The sequence below is a fragment of the Pelodiscus sinensis genome, chromosome 4 (assembly GCF_052426305.1).
Source record: "Pelodiscus sinensis isolate ZL-2025 chromosome 4, ASM5242630v1, whole genome shotgun sequence".
Taxonomy (NCBI): Eukaryota; Metazoa; Chordata; order Testudines; family Trionychidae; genus Pelodiscus; species Pelodiscus sinensis.
Genome location: NC_143055.1, coordinates 43,790,742 through 43,811,077, shown reverse-complemented (window position 1 = coordinate 43,811,077; position 20,336 = coordinate 43,790,742). Strand labels below are relative to the sequence as shown.

General features: G+C 42.9%; 1 protein-coding gene across 6 annotated transcripts in view; it reads left to right on the top strand.

Moving 5' to 3' along the window:
* Positions 1 to 20,336, top strand: part of PDS5A (PDS5 cohesin associated factor A) — a 152,618-nt gene that overhangs the window by 30,384 nt on the left and 101,898 nt on the right. The window contains exons 1-2 of one of the 6 annotated variants that reach the window (XM_089777846.1): positions 1,191 to 1,515; positions 2,090 to 2,258. The exons of 4 other annotated variants lie outside the window; for them this stretch is intronic. In XM_089777846.1, the coding sequence (XP_089633972.1) occupies positions 1,502 to 1,515; positions 2,090 to 2,258 (183 nt within the window). In that variant the 5' untranslated portion in view covers positions 1,191 to 1,501. Of the gene's footprint in view, positions 1 to 1,190; positions 1,516 to 2,089; positions 2,259 to 20,336 lie in introns of those variants that run through there. One more of the 6 variants, XM_075930552.1, reaches the window with a different exon arrangement.

Here is a 20,336-nt window from a genome sequence, read left to right as displayed (position 1 = left end):
CTAAAATACCCTCAGGACTGAATGATGCCGAACCAGAGAATTTACCAAACCATGGCAGGTCAATATTTACTAGCAGATTACCAACACTTCTACTGCTTACTGGGCTATTAAAAGACATTTAGGGGGTAAATTAGAGCTAAATAACAGCACCGACCACTGAGAACCAGGATTGGTGGCCATAAACAAACTTTATTGGGCCACAGGAAATTTGTCTATATCCATGAAACGTGGACATTCGGATAACTAAAATCATGCTGGGTCATGGATGTTGCTGGACTAGAGAGGTTCAACCTGTAGCTAGTTTGATGCTGCTTTGTTTCACTTAGCCCATACAGAGGACTACATTTTTTTTTTGAAGAGCGGAATCATTATAAATATTATAAGAATATAAGTATTTAAATCCTTTATTTGCTGAAACATCTTGCAGAAGTATGCACCTCCTATCATGAATACAAAGAAATCTGTGATACTTTCACATGCTGTGCCCAATGACTTGTGTGATCTCAGCGTGGAAAGGAACAGTGCCTATAAATGTGATCATACAGTTGGCAAAGAAGCAGTCCTTAATTGTTCTGTAAGTACATACAGTCCTCCTCTGCTGCCAGATTTGCTGCACAGAGAGCCTCAGGAAGCTTAAAAAGCTTTGTCCAACTTTGAAGTTGTTCCACCTCAAACTTCTGAGTTTTTTTGTATTTATCTTTTTCCCTGTTTTTGGATTTAAAGGCCTCTATTTTAAATCTGTGGGCTGCTACCTGCAGATATTGTTCACTGCTTGCCTTGTGCAAGGTGGATAAAAATCAATGATTTTTTACAAAAATTTAAAAAAATCTGACTTTTATTTAAATTGGATTTTTTATTTTTTTAAAAAATTCATCAATAAAATACTAAATTTGTCATTTAGAAGTAATATTTGCAGTTAAATCTCATCACTCATATACTACGCTGTCTCATAAAAATGAATTAATGGCTCTCATCTGGCCTGCCTACCAGATCTTGCTTCTTGAAAGTTCTGGGCTTTCAGTTTCTGTTTCTCAGCAGACTAAAAAGTCACATGGGCAAAGAAAGATGCGTGCTGGATAAAATTGTTTTTGTTTTTGTTTTGTTCTTATGTAGTGGTGGACCTGGGCCAGGCATGGCAGAGGAGTTAGTTAAGACGTTTCTCTGTCTTGTTAAAAAAAAAAAAAAAAAACGTAGGAGAGAACAATGGAGTGGACTGGAAAGAGGAAGGGAAGACATTTTAGTGCACACATAGCTTCCTATATTTCCCCCCACACACACTTTTGCCACAGAAAAACTGTCATGATTTCTGGATGTAAGAGAGATCCTATCTGGGAATATTTTGAAGAAATTAATTCCCTCGGTTCAAAAGGAAAACCATGTCAAGTGTGAGCAAAAGCAAGATGATGATGTATGGCCTTGTTGCAAGAAGAAACATCATAAGGAAAACTGCTCATGGGGAGAAAATTCATGTGGATGAAGATATGGATATGTCCAAAGAACAATGTGGATCAACTGGTTAGTAACTTAAATAATTCACTTTGCAATGCATCATTTTTCAAGACTCTTTCTTTCTGAATATGTGTGATTCAACAAGTAAATTCCCAAGCTATTTGCTATGTTGGATGTTGCTAGAAAATTTTTTTAGCCAATCCTTATGGGTTGTTTAATTGAATGAATGAAATGGGTTTAGAATCTATCACCGAACCATGTGGTACAGAAAGCTGCAGTAAGAGAAATCTAGAGTTGCCAGTTCCCATGGAGTGTCATTTTCTTATTTTATATTACATAATACATGCCCCTTATTTTGGAACATAATGGTCACAGGCCATAATGGTGATGTCATAAGTCTACAGCCTGTTTTACTTGAGTATATTTCAACTTTCCCAAGGGAAGCCATACTATACTTTGTTTTCTCAAAAAAACAATGCCAGTGAGTTCAGTAAGTTACTCCAAAATGAAGTGCAGTCAGTGTGTAGCCAGTTTTAGCTTTTTTGGTAATTTGAAATCAGAAATGAAAATGATTAACTGAATCCTATAGAGTGAGAAGAATTGAGACGAATAACTCAATCATTTTTGAATTTTGTTTCAGGATCCCATTTAAGTGTAAGAGACTTTGTCTATCTGCAACAACTTCAGAGTCATCTGTTATTACTTTTAGCATCAGTGCTGCAACTAAACATATTTCAGACAACATAATATCTCGAGTAAGCAAAAGAATTCAATCATCCAGTAAATTCACCATCATGGATGGCTTTGTGGTAAGGATCAGCAAATACCAACAAGACCCTATGGATGAAAACATTGCTCAGTTCATTTATGCCACAGTTTTTTGCATTTTTAACAATAAACATCTTCACTGACATAGTTGAGTCCTTACAGTCAGGCAACAATCCACCTAGTAGAACAGACATTGGTGGAAGTACATACATACAGTGTATGAGAAGGAACTTGAACAGTGTACAAGAAATACTTAGGAGAAATTTGCTAGTTTAAACCTTGATGGGTGGAGCAATGTACACAATGATCCAGCATTATGTGCCTGTATAATAACAGAAGATGGGATTGCGTGTCTTTATGAAACAATAGACACAATAGGAAATGCCCACACAAGATAATATTTAAAAAATGGCAGTGAAAGCTGTAATAAACTGAACAAAATTCATTTGCCATGTGCACAGTTTTGTCCTAGACAGTGCTGCAAACATGGCAAAGATGAGAAGGTACTTAGAAGAAAAAACAGAAATATGTTCCTTTAATAACACATGACTGAAGTACCCATTTAATGCATTTTTAGTCAGTCTTAAGTACGTCTCCTCCAGGAATAAAAGAAAATGTTGTTGAAGTCACAAAATACTTCCGTAACAACCATTTTGCTTCAGTGAAGAGGAGGATCCAAAGTAATTCTTTTTTGAAATGTTCGATGGAATTCTGTAGTTGGTTATGAACAATTTATTAAGAATTGTCCTATTCTTGTACAACTTTGTGAAGAAAATTATGATCAAATAGATGAAAGAATCTCACCCAAATACTCTAACATTGCTTTAAAGAGGAATATAGAGGATATGCTTAGTATACTGAAACCTATTAGGCATAGCCTTAAACTTCAGATAAATTGTTGCTGTGTTGCTGATGCTATTGAAATTTGTATGTCACTGAGACATTGACGAAAGAAATACCTTCCCAGAAGGTTAAATCGATCCATTCGCTTCTTTATTGCCTGCAAACACTAACTCCACCTCATTATTTTAACTCCAGATATAAAAGTAGATGTTGCCGCCATAGAATGGGCATCTCAAAGTCATTTCAGGGGTAGAGCAAAACCATTTAATGAGTACATGTTTACAAATATGATGTTTTGAACAAAGTCATTCCCAGTATTGGTGGAAATTATTAGCCAGGCACCTTGCAACAGAGTTCCTTCAGTTGCTAAGACAACTTTTGCACAGCAGTGGCCTCCTTTGCAGACAGAGAGAATATTTTCATCATTTGGTGGTATTCACTCAGAGCTAAGAAATCGACTGGGAGTTGAAAAAGCAGGAGAACTTGTAATGCTGTTTCAGTCTATGAATCAAAAATGACAGTGGGATTGGGGAAGTTGAGAGCTAGTTGTAGAAATTTTAAAGGCCTTCTGAGGACTTGTCTAGCAGAGTTAATAACATTTGAAAAAGTAAAAGTTTTAAGGATAGTCATTGAGTGGCAACTCAGGAGACTACTTCAGTTGCAAATCTGAAACATTTACGTAACGTTTAAGATTTAGTTTAATAGAGTGAGTGAGTGAGAGATTTATATGTTACTATGCCTAATGTATTGCTACCACATCTCTGCTTGGCACTCTCCTGCACCCCTTAGCTCAGACCCCTAGTCCAGAGCCTGTACCCCCTTCTGCACTCCAGTCCTGAGCCCCTCTCCAAATCTGGAACCTCCCTCTTGCACCCTAACACTCTGTCCCAGCCTGATGCACATCACCTCCACATTGGTGCACATAACAAAATCCATTCAGCTTGGGGGTGGAAAGAAATTAGAAGGAATGCTGGTGTGGGCTCAAGTACCCAGCTAGGTCCAGGACACTACTAAACTGTGGGAGAGTGCAGGACTTCCCTCTCCCTCCCCGGCAATAGTGGAAAAAGAGGCCAGAGCCATCCTGTCTATTGAACAGTTTGGGACTGTTGCCCCTGGGAATCCACATTTCAGGGGGACACAGGGCTTGGGTGGTGTGGGGGCTAATGTAGCGATGGGCCTCACTCCGTTCTGCTCTGCCTCCCCTGGCTCCTAGTGTCTTTTTGGGAAAGGAGGGGTTGAGGGCTTTGAGGAAGAGAGAGGGTGGGGGCAAAGCAGGGGCAAGAAGGGATGGGGTGGGGTCTTGGATTCAGGAATGGAATGGGAGCAGGGGTAGGAAGAAGCAGGGTGAGGAAGGGGCCTGGATTTGAGGGGGCGATTGTCCAGCTCCTGCACCCTCAAGTGGAAAGGAGTGTGCGTGCTGTGCCTCTTCTGTCCTTCGCAGCTGGTGCCTTGTTCTATGCTATGGGAGTTGTGCCTCTCCTTTTGGCTGTGTGTTTTGTGCCAGAACAAAAGACAGAACTGTGTGGCACTTTAAAGACTAACAAGATGGTTTATTAGGTGATGAGCTTTTGTGGGCCAGACCCACTTCCTCAGATCAATATGTGGAAGAAAATCGGCACAACCATATATACCAAAGTGATACAATCAAAAAAATGAACGCATGTGAAATTGACAAATCAAATTTTAGAACAGAGGGGTGGTGTGAGGGGGGGGGGGAAGGTTAGTTTCTGTGAGGGAATGACATATGGGTGATGATAGGGGAAGTTTCTGTGAGGTGGTGACACTAGGGGTGATAATTGGTGAAGCTATCTTTGTGCCAGGAATTTCATACCTGCTACCTGACCCTAGCCCAATATTACGTACTGAGGTGGCTGCTCCAGCCCTTCTTACAGGTCCTGTTCATCACCCCTCCCATGTACCCCCTGCACATATGAATGAGGGTGAAAACATAGCCGAGTCCCACAGTCACCTGTGAGAAATGGAGGAATTAAAATATATATCAGCCTTCCCCAGCATTTCCACTGCTTGGACACTAGTGTGTTTCCCTCACACCCTGGTTCTGCTGCCTCTGGAAAGAGGGAAAGGTCCCAGCCCCTCTGACGGAGGAGGAGCCATCCCAGCATGTTCTTGGCTGCCCAGTGGATAGCCCAGGAGTGGGGGCCCCTCAGCATTGGGGTTGTACAGAGGTACAGGGAAATGCGTGGTCTGCAACCACTGAGCCTGGGATTTGAGGCAGCTTGCATCCCCTCATCTGGCAGCAGTGGCACCAATGCTCTGGGGCAGGGGTCAGCAACTTATGGCATGTGTGCCATAAGTGGCACTCAAGCTGATTTAGAGTGAGACACTGCAGGAGCTCAGTGCGCCCCTCCATTCCTCCTGCCCCCACATGCGTATGGAGGCCGCGTGTCAGGCGGCAGCTGCTCTGGTGGCTCTGGCTAGGGTGCATGTCGGGTGGCTGTGCCTGAGGTGCTCCAGGCCCTACAGAGCTGAAGCAGCCCACTTAACATAAGTAGTAAGCGTCACCCAATAAGGGTGATGTTAACCTTCCACATCCCTATTTTGAATAGGAGTTTAATAGTTGGGCTTTTGTTTTATATTGATTTTTGTGTGTATGTGTGCTAGGTTGGTGTTTTTTAAACCACCCAACTGATAGCCTGTTTTGAGCTTTTGAAAGATTTTAATGTAAGAAGTATTATTTTTTTCTATTTTATAGGAATACCTATAATTATTTTAAAATTTTTATTTTAATAATTTGTATTGTCTTAGTTGCTTAATTATTGATAAAGGGATTTAGGGTGTTTGTTTCAAATCCCATCTCTTTTTATTTTAACTTATTTTATGTTTAATATTAAGCACTTACTGTAAAAAAAATAGTGAAACTGTAAAGGCATCACAGGAAAAGCTGGAACGGAGCCTTGGGCAGGAGACCAAGTGGGGCGTACGGTGGAGAGTGGTGTTGCCCAGTGGAGGGTTAAATCCCGAGACACCACTTCAGAAAGGTTGCAGACCCCTGATCTGGGGGATGTGACCAGGCACACATGATCACATTGTCATTCAGGTTTGTCTTCAATCAATGGAACAGTTGTGTGTAGGGGGGAGCATGCAGCAGGAATGTGTTTTTTTTTTTTTTGTTTTTTTTTTTGTTTTTTTTGGGCTTGTAGTTTAACATCTTTATCAATGATATAAACATAAAATAACTGATGGTAAAGTATGCAAAAAGGTTAGTGGAATAGTGAGAAGTACAGATCAGTTCTACAGAATTGTCTGAATCACTTGAATAACATGTTTAAAATGCAAGGTCATATTAGGGATGTCAATGTGTAGATGACTACATGATTAACTGATAAGACTTGGGCTTTTTAGTTAATCCTGTCAATTATATGCATCCCCTGACCTCTTGCTGCCTCTGTATCAGAGGCACCCTACAAGCACTGGATCCCATGGAGCCACCTGTTCCTTCTTGCTGTCTCCCAGAGAGGCATCAGGGAGGGGGCAGGACAAAGACTGGCTCCCCATGAGCACTGCCTCTGCCTGCCCTCTTTCCGCGCCCCCGTCCCCCGCACTGCTATCTCTATTTTCCTCAGTCAGTTTCTCCAGTTTGTCCAGATCATTCTGAATGATGACCCTATTCTGTAAAGCACTTTGAACCCCTCCCAGCTTGGTATCATCTGCACACCTTGTAAGCATACTCTCTATGCCATCATCTAAATCGTTGATGAAGATATTGAACAGAACTGATCCCTGTGGAACCTCATTTGTTATGCCCTTCCAGCATGACTGTAAACCATTGATAACTACTCCCTGAGAATAGTTATCCAACCAGTTATGCCCATGCCTTATAATAGCCCCATCTAGGTTGTATTTCCCTAGTTTCTTAATGAGGTTATGCAGGAGTGTATTGGTGCTTTACTGAATTGCAGTAATATCATGTCTGCCACTTCCCCTTTATCCACTAAGGTGGTTATCCTATTAAAGAAAGCTATTAGATTGGTTTGACATGATTTGTTCTTTACAAATCCATACTGACTGTTACTTATCACCTTATTATCTTCCAGATGTTTGCAAATGAATTCCTCAATTATTTGCTCCATTTTCTTTCCTAGCGCAGAAGTTAAGCTGACTAGTCTGTAGTTTCCTGGGTTGTCTTTATTTGTCTTTTTATAAATGGGCACTTTATTTGCCCTTTTCCAGACTTCTGGTATCTTTCCAGTCTTTCATGACTTTTCAAAGAAGATATCTAATGGCTTAGATACTTCCTCTATCAGCAACTTGAGTGTTTTAGGGTGCATTTCATCAAGCCCTGGTGACTTGAAGACATCTAGCTTTTCTAAGTAATTTTTAAGTTATTTTAACTTCTGAACCCATCCAGTTCTCACTAGCATTCACTGTTTAGCATCCTATCACCACTAACCTTGTTGGTGAAAACCAAAACAAAGAAGTTGTTAGCACCTCTGCCATTTCCATATTTTGTTATTGTTTCTCCCTCTTCATTGAGCAATGGCACTACACTGTCCTTGATTTTCCTCTTGCTTCTAATATTTGTAGAATGGTTTATTACCCTTTGTGTCTAGCTAGATCGAGCTCATGGTATGCCTTTGCCTTTCTAATTTTGCCCCTACATGTTCTTGTGTTGTTTATATTCATCCTTTGATCTTTGTCCCAATTTCTACTTTTTGCTGCTTCTGGCAAGTCCTTAATTAGCTCCAGGTTTGTCCTGATTGTGCTGCAGAAGCTCCTGCCCTGGTTAATCAGTGAAGAGAATGAGATTAGCATATTTACCTTCCATCGAACTATGATAGCCCACAGGTCTGGGTGTTGCACAGTAGCTAAAATTTCCCTCTCCTACCAAGTCTTTTGTTTTGGCTATATCTATTAGTAGTTATAAATAAGTCGCACTTCCTCCTCCTGATTTGATGGTCTTTATTAGACCCCTGAAGTGACACTGCTCCTTCTTTTCTCCCGTTTATCTTCACACATGCTTTCAGCTGGCTTCTCATCTCCTTCTGGACCTCAGAACAGGTGTATATAATTATTGATGTATAATCAAAAATATTTACATCTTTTCCCCCTTCTGTTTTATTCCTGAACACTGTATCCCTATATACCAGTATTCCAGTCATGAAATTTATTCCATCGAGTTGCACTGATGTCAGTTGTCATAATTTAGTTTATGCATTAACATTACAATTTTTCCAATTTTTATGCGTATAGGAGGAGTATGGGGAATAAACATTTGAAATGTGGAGAGCAGATGGTCTGATGTTTTCCCTCTTGTTACTACTTTGACTCTTGCAGTTTTCTATTCCTCTCCTGCCCCAAACATTTAGCCCTCTGTTGGCCTTTATTACCTGTTCCCTTTGAACTAATTTAAAGCTCTTGATTAGATTGGTGAATTGGTATCCAAAGATGCTCTTCCTCTTATCCGACTTCACAGTGTGAATACTTTTTTTTTTTCTTTAGAAGAACTGAGTTGTCATAGTCTAATGAGCTGGTTATAAAATGTTCTCTCTTGCACATCTGGAGATAATCACCAAAAGTGCTAATGAAGCAGTGTGAAAATGGAAACTATATGGTTCTTTCAATTTTTGTTCTATTAATTTTTTTAAACATTCTATATCTTTAGTGGGAGGAATGCAGTTCTGTTTCAGAAATCACCTTTACGTTCAGTTTTCAGAGAGGTAGCCATGTTAAGCCATAATATGTTCAACGAAAACAACAAGAAGTCTGTTCAGCAAAAACGAGTCCCATTTCACTTGAGTCTTTAGAGTGTCATGGGACACCTTGTTTTTAATTTCAGTGACATTCGAAAAATCTACAATGTAATATTTTTGTTTGGTTCCTGAGATACTCTTTTAGATTCAAATTAGTGATTTAGATAAGTTTAGATGTACACTGACTTTGTAGCTCTTTAACTGTTATACTCATTCAGATGTCTTACCAATTCCTAAATTAATGTGGATCTCTAACAAGTTAAAAACAATTGTTACAGAAATGGCCTCGTAGAAAAGGTACATCAAAACTTTAGATAAAAACAAAATGAAGGACATTTTTGTTAGGTTTTAATGAGACCCCATTTGAGTGAAAGCATGTTGGTTTATCCTAGATCTACAACTCCAGTGAGAACAGATTACAACAGAAAAAATAAGTCCTTGTTTCTTATGAAAATGCAACCTGGAGATGAGTCGTGCTTCTCCCTACCATTTTTCTGTAACAGTGAAATCTTATTATCAATTTCATTTGAGACATGCTATATGTGTGGTATGTGAAGTGCTAATTTTAATACCAGTGCTAAGATTGGTGTTCTGGTCAATGAAATGTATAGTTTAGAAGGTACTATATAAGCACAGAATAAAAGGACTGTTCCTTCTCCAAGAACATACAATGCATTATTATAGCTCTGTTCTGTAATTTCTAGTTCAGTCCTTTCTCTGTAAAAGCGGCGAGGAGTGCTATGGCACCTTATAGACTAACTGAAGTGTTAGAGCATAAGCTTTCGTGGGCAAAGACCCACTTCGTAAGATGCATGTAGTGGAAATTTCCAGAGGCAGGTATAAATATGCAGGCCAGAATCAGGCTGGAGATGACGAGGTAGATCCAATCAGGGAGGATGAGGCCCACTTTTAGTAGCTGATCTGGAGGTGTGAATTCCAAGAGAGGAGAAGCTGCTTTTGTAGTTAGCGAGCCATTCACAGTCTTTGTTTAATCCTGAGTTGATTGTGTCAAACTTGAAGATGAACTGTAGCTCAGCAGTTTCTCTTTGAAGTCTGGTCCTGAAGTTTTTTTGCTGCAGGATGGCTACCGTTAGATCTGCAATTGTGCGTCCAGGGAGATTGAAGTGTTCCCCTACAGGTTTTTGTATGTTACCGTTCCTAATATCTGATTTGTGTCCATTGATTCTTTTACGTAGGGACTGTCCAGTTTGGCCAATGTATATAGCAGTGGGGCATTGTTGGCACATGATGGAATATAGTACGTTAGTAGATGTGCAGGAGAATGAACCAGTGACAGTATGGCTGATCTGGTTAGGTCCTGTGATGGTGTTGCTGGTGTATATATGTGGGCAGAGTTGGCATCGAGGTTTGTAGCGTGGATTGGTTCCTGAGTTGTTATGGTGCGGTGTGTAGTTGCTGGTGAGAATATGCTTCAGGTTGATGGGTTGTCTGTGGGCAAGAATTTCACCACGATTTCAACAGCTTCCACCCCACCATCCACCTCAGCATGGACCAGTCTACATGGGAGGTCCATTTCCTGGACACCACGGAACAAATAAGTGACGGTCACATAAACACCACCCTATACCGAAAGCTTACCAACTGCTATGCTTACCTGCATGCCTCCAGCTTCTATCCCGGACACACCCCACAGTTCATTGTTTACAGCCAAGCACTGAGGTACAACCGCATATGCTCCAATCCCTCAGACAGAGACCTACACCTACAAGATCTTCAACAAGCATTCTGTAAACTACGATACCCACACGAGGAAGGGAGGAGACAGATTGACAGAGCAACACCATCACAGGACCTAACCAGATCAACCATATGTCACTGGTTCATTCTCCTGCACATCTACTAACGTAATATATGCCATCATGTGCCAACGATGCCCCACTGCTATATACATCGGCCAAACTGGACAGTCCCTACGTAAAAGAATCAATGGACACAAATCAGATATTAGGAATGGTAACATACAAAAACCTGTAGGGGAACACTTCAATCTCCCTGGACGCACAATTGCAGATCTGACGGTAGCCATCCTGCAGCAAAAAAACTTCAGGACCAGACTTCAAAGAGAAACTGCTGAGCTACAGTTCATCTTCAAGAGGACCAGAACACCTCTCTTGGAATTCACACCTCCAGATCAACTACTAAAAGTGGGCCTCATCCTCCCTGATTGGATCTACCTCGTCATCTCCAGCCTGATTCTGGCCTGCATATTTATACCTGCCTCTGGAAATTTCCACTACATGCATCTGACGAAGTGGGTCTTTACCCACAAAAGCTTATGCTCCAACACTTTGGTTAGTCTATAAGGTGCCACAGGACTCCTCGCCGCTTTTGCAGATTCAGACTAACATGGCTACCCTTCTGATCCTTTCTCTGTGTATTTAGGAGAGAGCACAGGGGCTTTGAGTTTCCTCAGGACTAGGGAAAAATATAGTACCATGTTAGACCTGAGACTCCTAGCACTCTGATGGAATAGACACAAAAGCAGTCTTCTGCTTTGGTACCTAATGCTAACGGAAAGGGAATACTATCTTTTGTTTTCACCACAAGGAGATTTGAAGGCGGGTTAGCATCTCACCAGTTCATTGTTTTTGCACTTAAGCGCTTGTTGCCCGTCATCTTTCATATCAACTGCTAGCTGGTAGGCCTCTGGTAAGACTCTGTGAACCCATTACTAAGCAAAGATTTATCTTGGAGAATAGTCTGCAAATATTAGTTCTCAAAACAACCTCTATGCACTTTTTTTACAGCAGCTCTTTTTGATGAGTGGGGGCTCTGGTACTTCTATTCTACCCCAGCCCCTGAGAATTTTCCTTGGAAGATTAAGTATTGTTGTAAAATCCACATGTATCTGTCAAGTCTGTGTTTAAACAGAGAGATCAACTTAATCTTAATCATGTTTTGGCAAAGATCATTCTATAATATTGCCTGCTCTGGGTGAGTAAACTTCCAAAAGCAGCCCTTCAGCCCAAGCAGAATACAGGCTGAAGGTAACAACATTTCACAAGTGTCCTGAAGCCAGCATTTTAACTCTCACCCATTAGGTGGTACACATGTTCAAGGTACAATTGCCTGTTGCCCTGAGCCATCCAAGTGCATGTGAGAGAAGTTGTGCTCTTGCCCACAGCTGGTTCCCATAGTACACTGCAGCAATCCTGCAGTGCATGTGCAAATCCACTGTCTATTATATGGATTGCAGGTTCAAGCTGATTTGTAAAAATTCACCCTAGCTAACTTTTAAAATCTTGTTTCCACCAGGTGGAGCTGGATGCTGAACTCTAGTTCAGATGCAATCTGATATCATTTTTGGGACAAAGGAGAGTGTCATGATTTGAGTCCCGGGCGTGCATAGAGCCAGAAAAATTTACTGACATGTCTTTCTCTCCCTTGCTGCATCTCAGGAATCCCTTAAACAAATTTATTCCAAATTTGCACTACTCAGTCTATCCTAGAATTTATTGGCAGTCTGAATGTACATTTGGATGTTAGAACACTAAATACCTGCTATTAAATAGTAAGTTCATCTCCATGTTAGCTGCTATGCCATAGTAATAAAACTACTCTGAAATTCTGTCATGATTTCAAGAATGACGCCTTCTACATCTGATTCACTCATCTTTGGCAAGTATTGCAAATTATTGGCAAAATGGGAATTCTTATTGAGAGGTGTAGAGACATCAAAACTTGGGCAATAGTCAACATTAGGTCTCTGCTCACTGAGTGATTGGGTTGAATGTGCCAAAAAATCTAAGGCAGTCAGACATTTTTGGTTCCAAGATGCAACATATCATAGAGGCCTCCATCACGCCATGCCGCCAGATATGCATGGAGCATTTCAGTACTTCCTGATTTATAAATATTTAAATAAAGTTTGGTGATATTTTCCAGTTACAGTTGAGCATTTATTGTTATGCAGGCTAAAAATATATATATCATTTGTTTTGGGACTTAAGTATTTGTCAAATAAGTGGTTCCCCTAATATAGCAAGTAAAGGAAAGCAAAATAATGTGACTGTTTATAGTGCCAAGGGTCAAAGACTAGTTGATGTATTCTTTGATGGAGGGCTGGCATCCCTTCTGTTTGCAGGGTGTTCAGCCTCACAACTGATATACATGAGTTGGATTTCCCCCAGCTGGCTTGGCTTCAAGTCCCACTTGTGCCAAAACAATAATAGCGTGGTTCTAGCTGATACCCCAGCAATAGGTAAAAGTGTAGACATAAGTGAAGAAAGTTCTGGCAGTGAATGAGCTGTTGAACGCAGAGCCGAGAGAGAGACAGACATAATTTTAACAGACGAGAGTTTGATATATCCTGTCAACAGAGCTCTACCAACTTCATGGCTGTGAAAACGTGTCCTGGGCTGTGAAATCTAAATCTGACCTCTCTCCTTGAAATCTGGCTCTTGTAGAGGAGGGATGGGGCAGAGAGCTCTCCAGTTGGGCCTGCTACCATGTGCTGTGCTCCAGCTGCTTCTCTGGGTCTGAGGCAGGAGACTCTTCCTATGGGAGCTGCTCCCTGAGCTGGGTCTGACTCCTCTCTGGGGAAACACCCTCTGCTGCCAGAAGCTCTGCTGCAGCTGGAAGCCTAGCTCTGAAGGGCAGCACAGAAGTGAGGTGGCTATCAGCCCCTGTCCTGGGGAAGAGGTTGCTGGGAAGATGAGGACATACGGTAATTCACTTCCTGTACTCTGCAACCTTCGCTTGCATATGCTACTCCTGGCAGCTAAAGACTACTTATCCCATGCAAGAACATCTACAATTGCTTCGTCGATTTTCAGAAGGCATTTGACAATATAGATCAGACAGCGACTTGGGCAGTGTTGGAGTTGTATGGAGTGGATAGCAGACTGATACGGTTGTTGAAGGACATCAACAATAATGCGGAGGCAGCAGTGAGAACGCGCAGAGAGTTGGGAAGTTGGTTTAGAACGAGTAGAGATACGAAATAGGGAGATCCAGTATCACCGAGTATCTTCATCACGCACCTGCAGAGAGCAATGGACAAGATCAAGGAAGAGGTAGAAGTGATATCGGTGCACGGGATGAAAATTAACAACTATCCCTATGCAAAAGACTAAGTGGACACAAATCCAACATCAAGAATGGTAACATTAAAAATGCAGTATGAGAGCACTTCAGTATCCCTGGATACTTTTGAAAGTTGCCATACTTCAGCAAAAAACCTTCAAAAACAGACTTCAGCATGAAAATGCAGAACTAGAATTCAAATGCAAAGTTGACACTATCAGATTGGGTCTGAATAGAGACTGGGAATGGCTACCTCACTACAAAAAGTAATTTCCCCTCTTTTGCTATTCACACTTTCTCATCCACTGTAGGAATGGGCCACTTCTACTTGATTGAATTGATCAATCACTGGTCCTCCCTACAGTAATGTAACACGCACCTGTGTGTGTGGCGCGCGCGCGCGTGCACACGCACACACACACACACACACCAGTCAACCTGGAAGTGTCCACATCATTCATCTGAAGAATTGTGTTCTAGCCCATGAAAGAGTATGCCCAAAGAAATGTGTTTAATCTTTAAGATATCATGGGACTCCTGATAATCTATTTAAAAAGTAAACATAGCTGCCCCTCTGGAACTTATCATAACCAGGGCTCGCCGAGCCGCAGTGAGCCCTGCTCGCCAGTCTCGCTGTCCGGCGATCTGCGCATGCGCAGATCGCCCGAACTCGGCTCTTCCAGGTTATAATCTACTCACCATGGGCGAGTAGATTACATAGTTTGTCGAGCCCTGGTCATAACTATATGCGATGGCAGTAAATGAAAGTAAACTTCTATCTGTAAATACCTTAAATTTGTCCTTATGATTAGCAAAGAAGTTCTCTTCAAATTAATTCCTATAGGAATAAATGTTGTTAGCCTGTCTTAATTTTAAAAGATCTTTTTTTGAGGTTTAGAGAGTGAATTCTTCAAAACCTTAAATTTGTCTTCCCAGAAGCAATCTGATCTTGTTAAGGCAAAGATGGCTGGATGTTTGAGTCAGCTAAGGGTTTTTAAAGAGTGTCTTCCTGTTTATTTGGAGTGGAATGCATAGCTGGCAAGATTGATATTTTTAAAAAATAATAATTTTTTAATCTATTTAAAAAAATTTAAATTTAGCATGGATTTAAAAAATAAAACCGTTGAAAATTAATGTGAAATAGGTTGTCAATTAAGATCCAAACATTCTGTCATTTACACTGAGATAATTTTGCAAGAAAAAAATAAAAATTCTGTGCACATTTTAAAATTCTGTATACATATTTGTCAATAAATAAATGTGGAGACTTGTTGATATGGTCCAGGTATGGGAGTGGGGACTTGAGTATAGAGGTTTTACCAGTAATGGTAGTCCAGGTTTAGGGAAATAAGCTTTGCAGGATAGAATCCAGGTATGTTGGTTGGGGGGGGGAGGGAGCATAGATGAAAAGGGGTTGGGTAGCTTCCTATTCTGTGACTCTCCTGTGGTTGAGGAGTGGTGGGGCAGGAAGAGAGTGTGTGTGTGCATGCATGCGAGCTATGTGCATGCAGGCAAGGGAGGTTTTGTGAGAGAGGTCTGCCCAGACTACTCCTTGCAGGTGAAGAGGAACTCCAGCTCAGCTGGGACTAGCAGCTAAATACAGGAAGGAGTTACCAGCTGAGGCATACCTAGTCCTGTTCTCCCCCCCTCCCCTGATGGTGATTCACCCCCCACCCCCCGGTTGTGCTGGGGACCTGAAACTGCTTGCCTGCACTTTTGGGAGAGGGGCACAAGACTACTCTTGCAATCCTTTTGCTTCTCTGACAGAAGTAATTTCTCTACAGGGATGCAGAGAATATGGGGGGAGGCATGAATGCTGCATATGGGCAGTGGTGTAGAATTTCTCCCAACAATAAATGTATTAATCATTTAAATGAAATAAAAAGATAAATATCAAGGCAATACACATGCTGCCAAGTTATAAAGAGAGTCAAACCAATAAACTGGTGAAAGTCACTAGGCAAGCTCTTGAAACTGGAGATTTTTTAAATGCTAACCTAGCTTTTGACACCAGTAACTTCTGTTGATTATGAATGTATAATTTCAGTTTATTTAATTAGTTCAGTGCAGTGACTAGTTAATTGACATTCAAAGTTAAGAAATCACTCAAGGGTTGAAAAAGGAGGAAAGCTTGTTTTCTTCCAATCTATGAATAAAAACTGTGTGTGAGTGTAAGCTCCACTGGTTCTAAAATTCAGGGACATGATGACCTGGAACAAACTCTAGATGTTAAAAAGCATTTTATTTTGTAAACGTGTGGTACACGGAGGGGGAGGGAGGTAAGGAGGCAGCAGGAGACCACTCTGCAGGACCTAGTGCATATGGGGAGCCTGCTTAAAAGCCTAATACAGAGGCAGCAGCCTAGGGTTGGAGGTGGGGTTTTCATGCAACCATGACTGTTAACAGATGTAGGCTCCTTGGTTAACCGTTTAAGCTGCCACATTCCTAGAACAGACTGTTCAGTCACCAGCTATTGATAATACTTTGTATTTAAAATTAACCAATGTATTAAAACAGGTTTTGATAATTTTTCCTTATATAGTATTGTTGAGCTAATAATTTAAAATGCTGGTTTTGTGTGTGTTGAATTGAATTAATCCAGATACAGCTTAACACAAATCTCCGATACAATCGCAAAGAAAACTTTAGAAATCCTATATATAAGTTGTATAACTGCATAAATATGTATAGCTATAAAGTTAGCAAAAAACTGCTCCAAGTTAGTGTAAAGGTTATAGTAGAAACTTAGTTAAATACATAAGTTATGAATTCCCGGTCAATCACATTCTGTATTTGGAACCAGAAGTACACGATCATTTCCAAGATGTTCATAATTGAGGTTCTACTGTATGGGAGGTATAAATCTCCACTACTGAATGTTTACCAACCAGTGAGAATCAGCCTTTTTCAATAAAATAACAAATGCAACAACTGATTAAAATCAATTATTTAAATCCGGGTCTCCTGCTTACCAATTCAAATTTAGGAGTGTGAAATTTCGATTAATTGCCTAATTGAATAGTTTCAGCATTGTCTTTATTTATGAGAAGGGGTGTATTAGGTTAGGGGGTCACTGACCCACAGAAAAGTCAATTGGGGCCACACAAGTGAGATGCAAAAAAAATAACTCCTCCAATTCCCTCTCCCCCCAGCCTCACTAATGTGGCCCCAACTGTGCTGGTGGGAGCAGGGGACATGGTGCTGGGGAAGGGTGCCAGGGTTTTGGTGGGGGAAGGGGACAGGAAGTCCTCGGCATGTGCCTCCTCTGGGGACTTCTAACCGCCCCCTCCACCCTACAGAGGAGGGAAGCCCCGACACGCACCTCCTCCGGAGACTCCTACCCCTCTCCATGTGCAGCAAGTTCCCGGTGCACCACAGACCTAGGTTGTGGTAATGTGCTGGCTGTTCAGGGGAGGGAGAGCAGTCAGCACACTTCCTGACATCCCAGAAGTGACATGCAGCTGCCGGACTTCCTTCCACCCCGCGGGAAGCCAGCACTACCTCCATTGTCGCTAGAGGTAGGTAGTGGGACTTCTTGGGGGTAGGGGGAAATAGAGGGGTCTTGAATGCCTAGTGATTGACTGGTCGAGCCCTCCCAATTGGTGATCGATGGGTTGGTGACCACGACTCTGGGGCTTCCCTTCCTGTGCCTTTGACTTTGAACTTGTATCTCAGTCTATCAGCCCACAGTAGCTCCCTGTATGGAGCTCTTCATGGTGCTGCTGCTCCCTCAGTCGGCCAGTCACCAGTAGCTTCTCTCCTTGAAGGTCAGCAACACTGAGCTGACTCTGGTCCTGAAGCTTTCTCATGTAGGCCTTTCTGGTCCCTACTGGCTACTCCTGCAGCCACTTCCTGGAGAAATTCTTCATGGTTTGCTGGAATGGGGTGTGGCAATCACACCACTCCAGCAGGAGTCTGCGAGACCTGGTCCACTTCATTACATCTCCTTATTCTAGTGGTCTGGTTTTGGGTTTCACTTGTGTGAAAACATATTTTTGTGCTAAATCAACTAAAGCAGATCTTTTCTTAATAGTTGTCACCACATTTGCTGGTCCCTCTAAGGCAGTGGTCTCCAACCTTTTTAACCACAAGATCACTTTTTCATTTAAGTGCAATGTAAGATCTACCCCAAACCCAAATACCCTTGCCCCACTTCCTTCCCACTCCTTCTTTGAGGCCCTGCCCCTGCTCCACCCCTTCTCCAAGGCCTCACCCTGCTCATTCCATCCTCTCCCTCCCCCATTCTCACTTTCACGTGGCTAGGGGCGGGGGTTGGGGTTGGGGTGCTGTAAGAGAGGGGAAATGAGGCAGGGTAGGCACTCCTTGGCAAGCTAGAACAACATTTTACTAAGAGCCTGCTTTCTTTCTGTTTATCCAGGTACTTACAGGGTCATCGTCATAATATTGTAGGCATTGTTATGTGTAGTGGAATGTCTAATGGATTATTCTAATGCTGTTGGACTTTTAAGCTAAAAATTACTAGGGACCTATGTCCTTTGTTTGCGATGTTCTCTTGACCCCTTCCTGCACCCTAACTCCCTGCCTCAGGTCACCTCAAAAACCCTCTGTGCCCCTCTCCCCCAGGTCAAAACTCCCTCCCCCACCCTGTACTCCCCCTTGCACTCCAATCTCCTGGCCCAGGTCACAACTCCCTCCAAGACTCTGCACCTCCTCCTTCACTCTTCCCCTAGACCAGAATCCTCTTCTGCACCCATATCCCCTCTCCTGCACCCATACCCCTCCTCTCTTGCAGACATGTTTAATACGACCTCTGGGCACCTAAGGCAGTCATGCACCCCAAGCCCTGCCCCAAATCACAACCCCCTCCTTCATTCACTCCCTCTCAGATCCCCCATCCTCTCCTGCACTCCAAACCCCTACCCCAAGCTTCCTTCTATACCCAGCCTTCATCCCAAACCCCACAGTCCCTCCATAGAATTGTGGTCCTTGACTACTTATCAAATCGTGGAGTGGCCCCTGATAAAAAATTATTGCCCTCTCTTGTCCTAGCTCTTACCCTTGAGGAGGAGATTTTGATCAGACAGACAACCTCTCTAAAATATAGAGTACATTAATTTGTATTAGTACTCTTTATTAATGATGCAATTAAAATTGTGATTGTGTTTTTTTAAAAATCTAGCTAATTTGTTTTTCATTAATCGAGTTAACTATGATTGAGAACCTTCATTTTCGTGCCATTCTATAAGTTGAGAGTTTGCCCTCACCTGCAGTTTCCTTTTGGTCACCCTGTCTCCAAAAAGATGTAGCAGACCTGGAGAGTTTTGCAAGCTAGACAGTGAAAATGATTAGAGACCCAGAAAAGTTGTGTGTGAAGAGAGAATGAACAAATTGGGACTGCATCGTGCTGCCAGCAAACAGCCCCTGGGCCATGCCAGTACTACACATACCAATGAATAAGTGGGCACACATTAGGATCGCCTGTTTCTCATACCCAGAGCCAATTCTGCTGCAGACACGTTTAATATGCCCTCTGGGCACCTACGGCAGTCATGGTTTCTCCATCACCCCATGGTTTGGGTGAGTGGGGCCTGGGTGCAGGGATAACCAAATACAGAAGGGGCGCACATGCCCATGCTGGGGTTATAGCAACCCTGTCTCAGACTCACCTTCTCTGGGCAGCCACGCTCCAGGTATCCTCTGCCCTGCATGCGGACCTGCCCACCCTCGTTCCCAAAGGTTGTTGAGGTTCTGCCCACCCCCATTCTCAAAGTTTGGCGAACAGGGTTGTGCTGCCTTGGCTCCCTAGCTGATGTTTCCAGTTATAGCCAAGGGGCCCCTCCTCCTGTCCCTGGCTGCTGCTGCCACTGCCTTCTCCCCTGTGACCAGCCCTGGTAAGTGCCGGAGTAGCTTGGTGGAGCAGCCACTTCAGGGGTAGATTTTGCTGCTCCCACACCCCCACAGCTCGCTCCCACACTCTCGCCCCACCGGGCTTGGGCCCGCAGCACCACTGGGTAATTGTGCCAGGGAGGGATCCTCTCGCCTGTGTGTGGCTGTGGTGGCGGCCCCCTCCCCTTGAATCATAGAGCTGGAAGAGACCTCAGAAGGCCATCAAGTCCAGCCCCCTACCCGAGGCAGGACCAATCCCAATTAAATCAACCCAGCCAGGGCTTTGTCAAGCCGGGATTTAAACACCTGAGACATGGCGCAGCCAGGGGCATTGGGCTCGGATGGCAGAGGAGACTCAGCCCCAGCAGCAGATCTTCCCTGGTGGCACAGCCTACTGGGGAATGAAGTGGGAGCTAGAGCTGTGGAGGCCATGCTGGAGGGGATGGCGCCAAGGCTGGCCACCGCAAGCGGCTGAGGACGGAGGCGGGCGGCATGTTGATGCTGTGATGACGTCATTCTGTTGCCTGACAGGAAAAACAGTACCCCTAGCTTGCTCTGACACCCTCCCTTGCTCCTGCACCATTCTTCCTGGCCAGACACCCTATCCCCAGCCTACTCCTGCATTCTCCCCCCTGCCCAGACACCTAACCTCACTCTGCTTCTGCATCCACT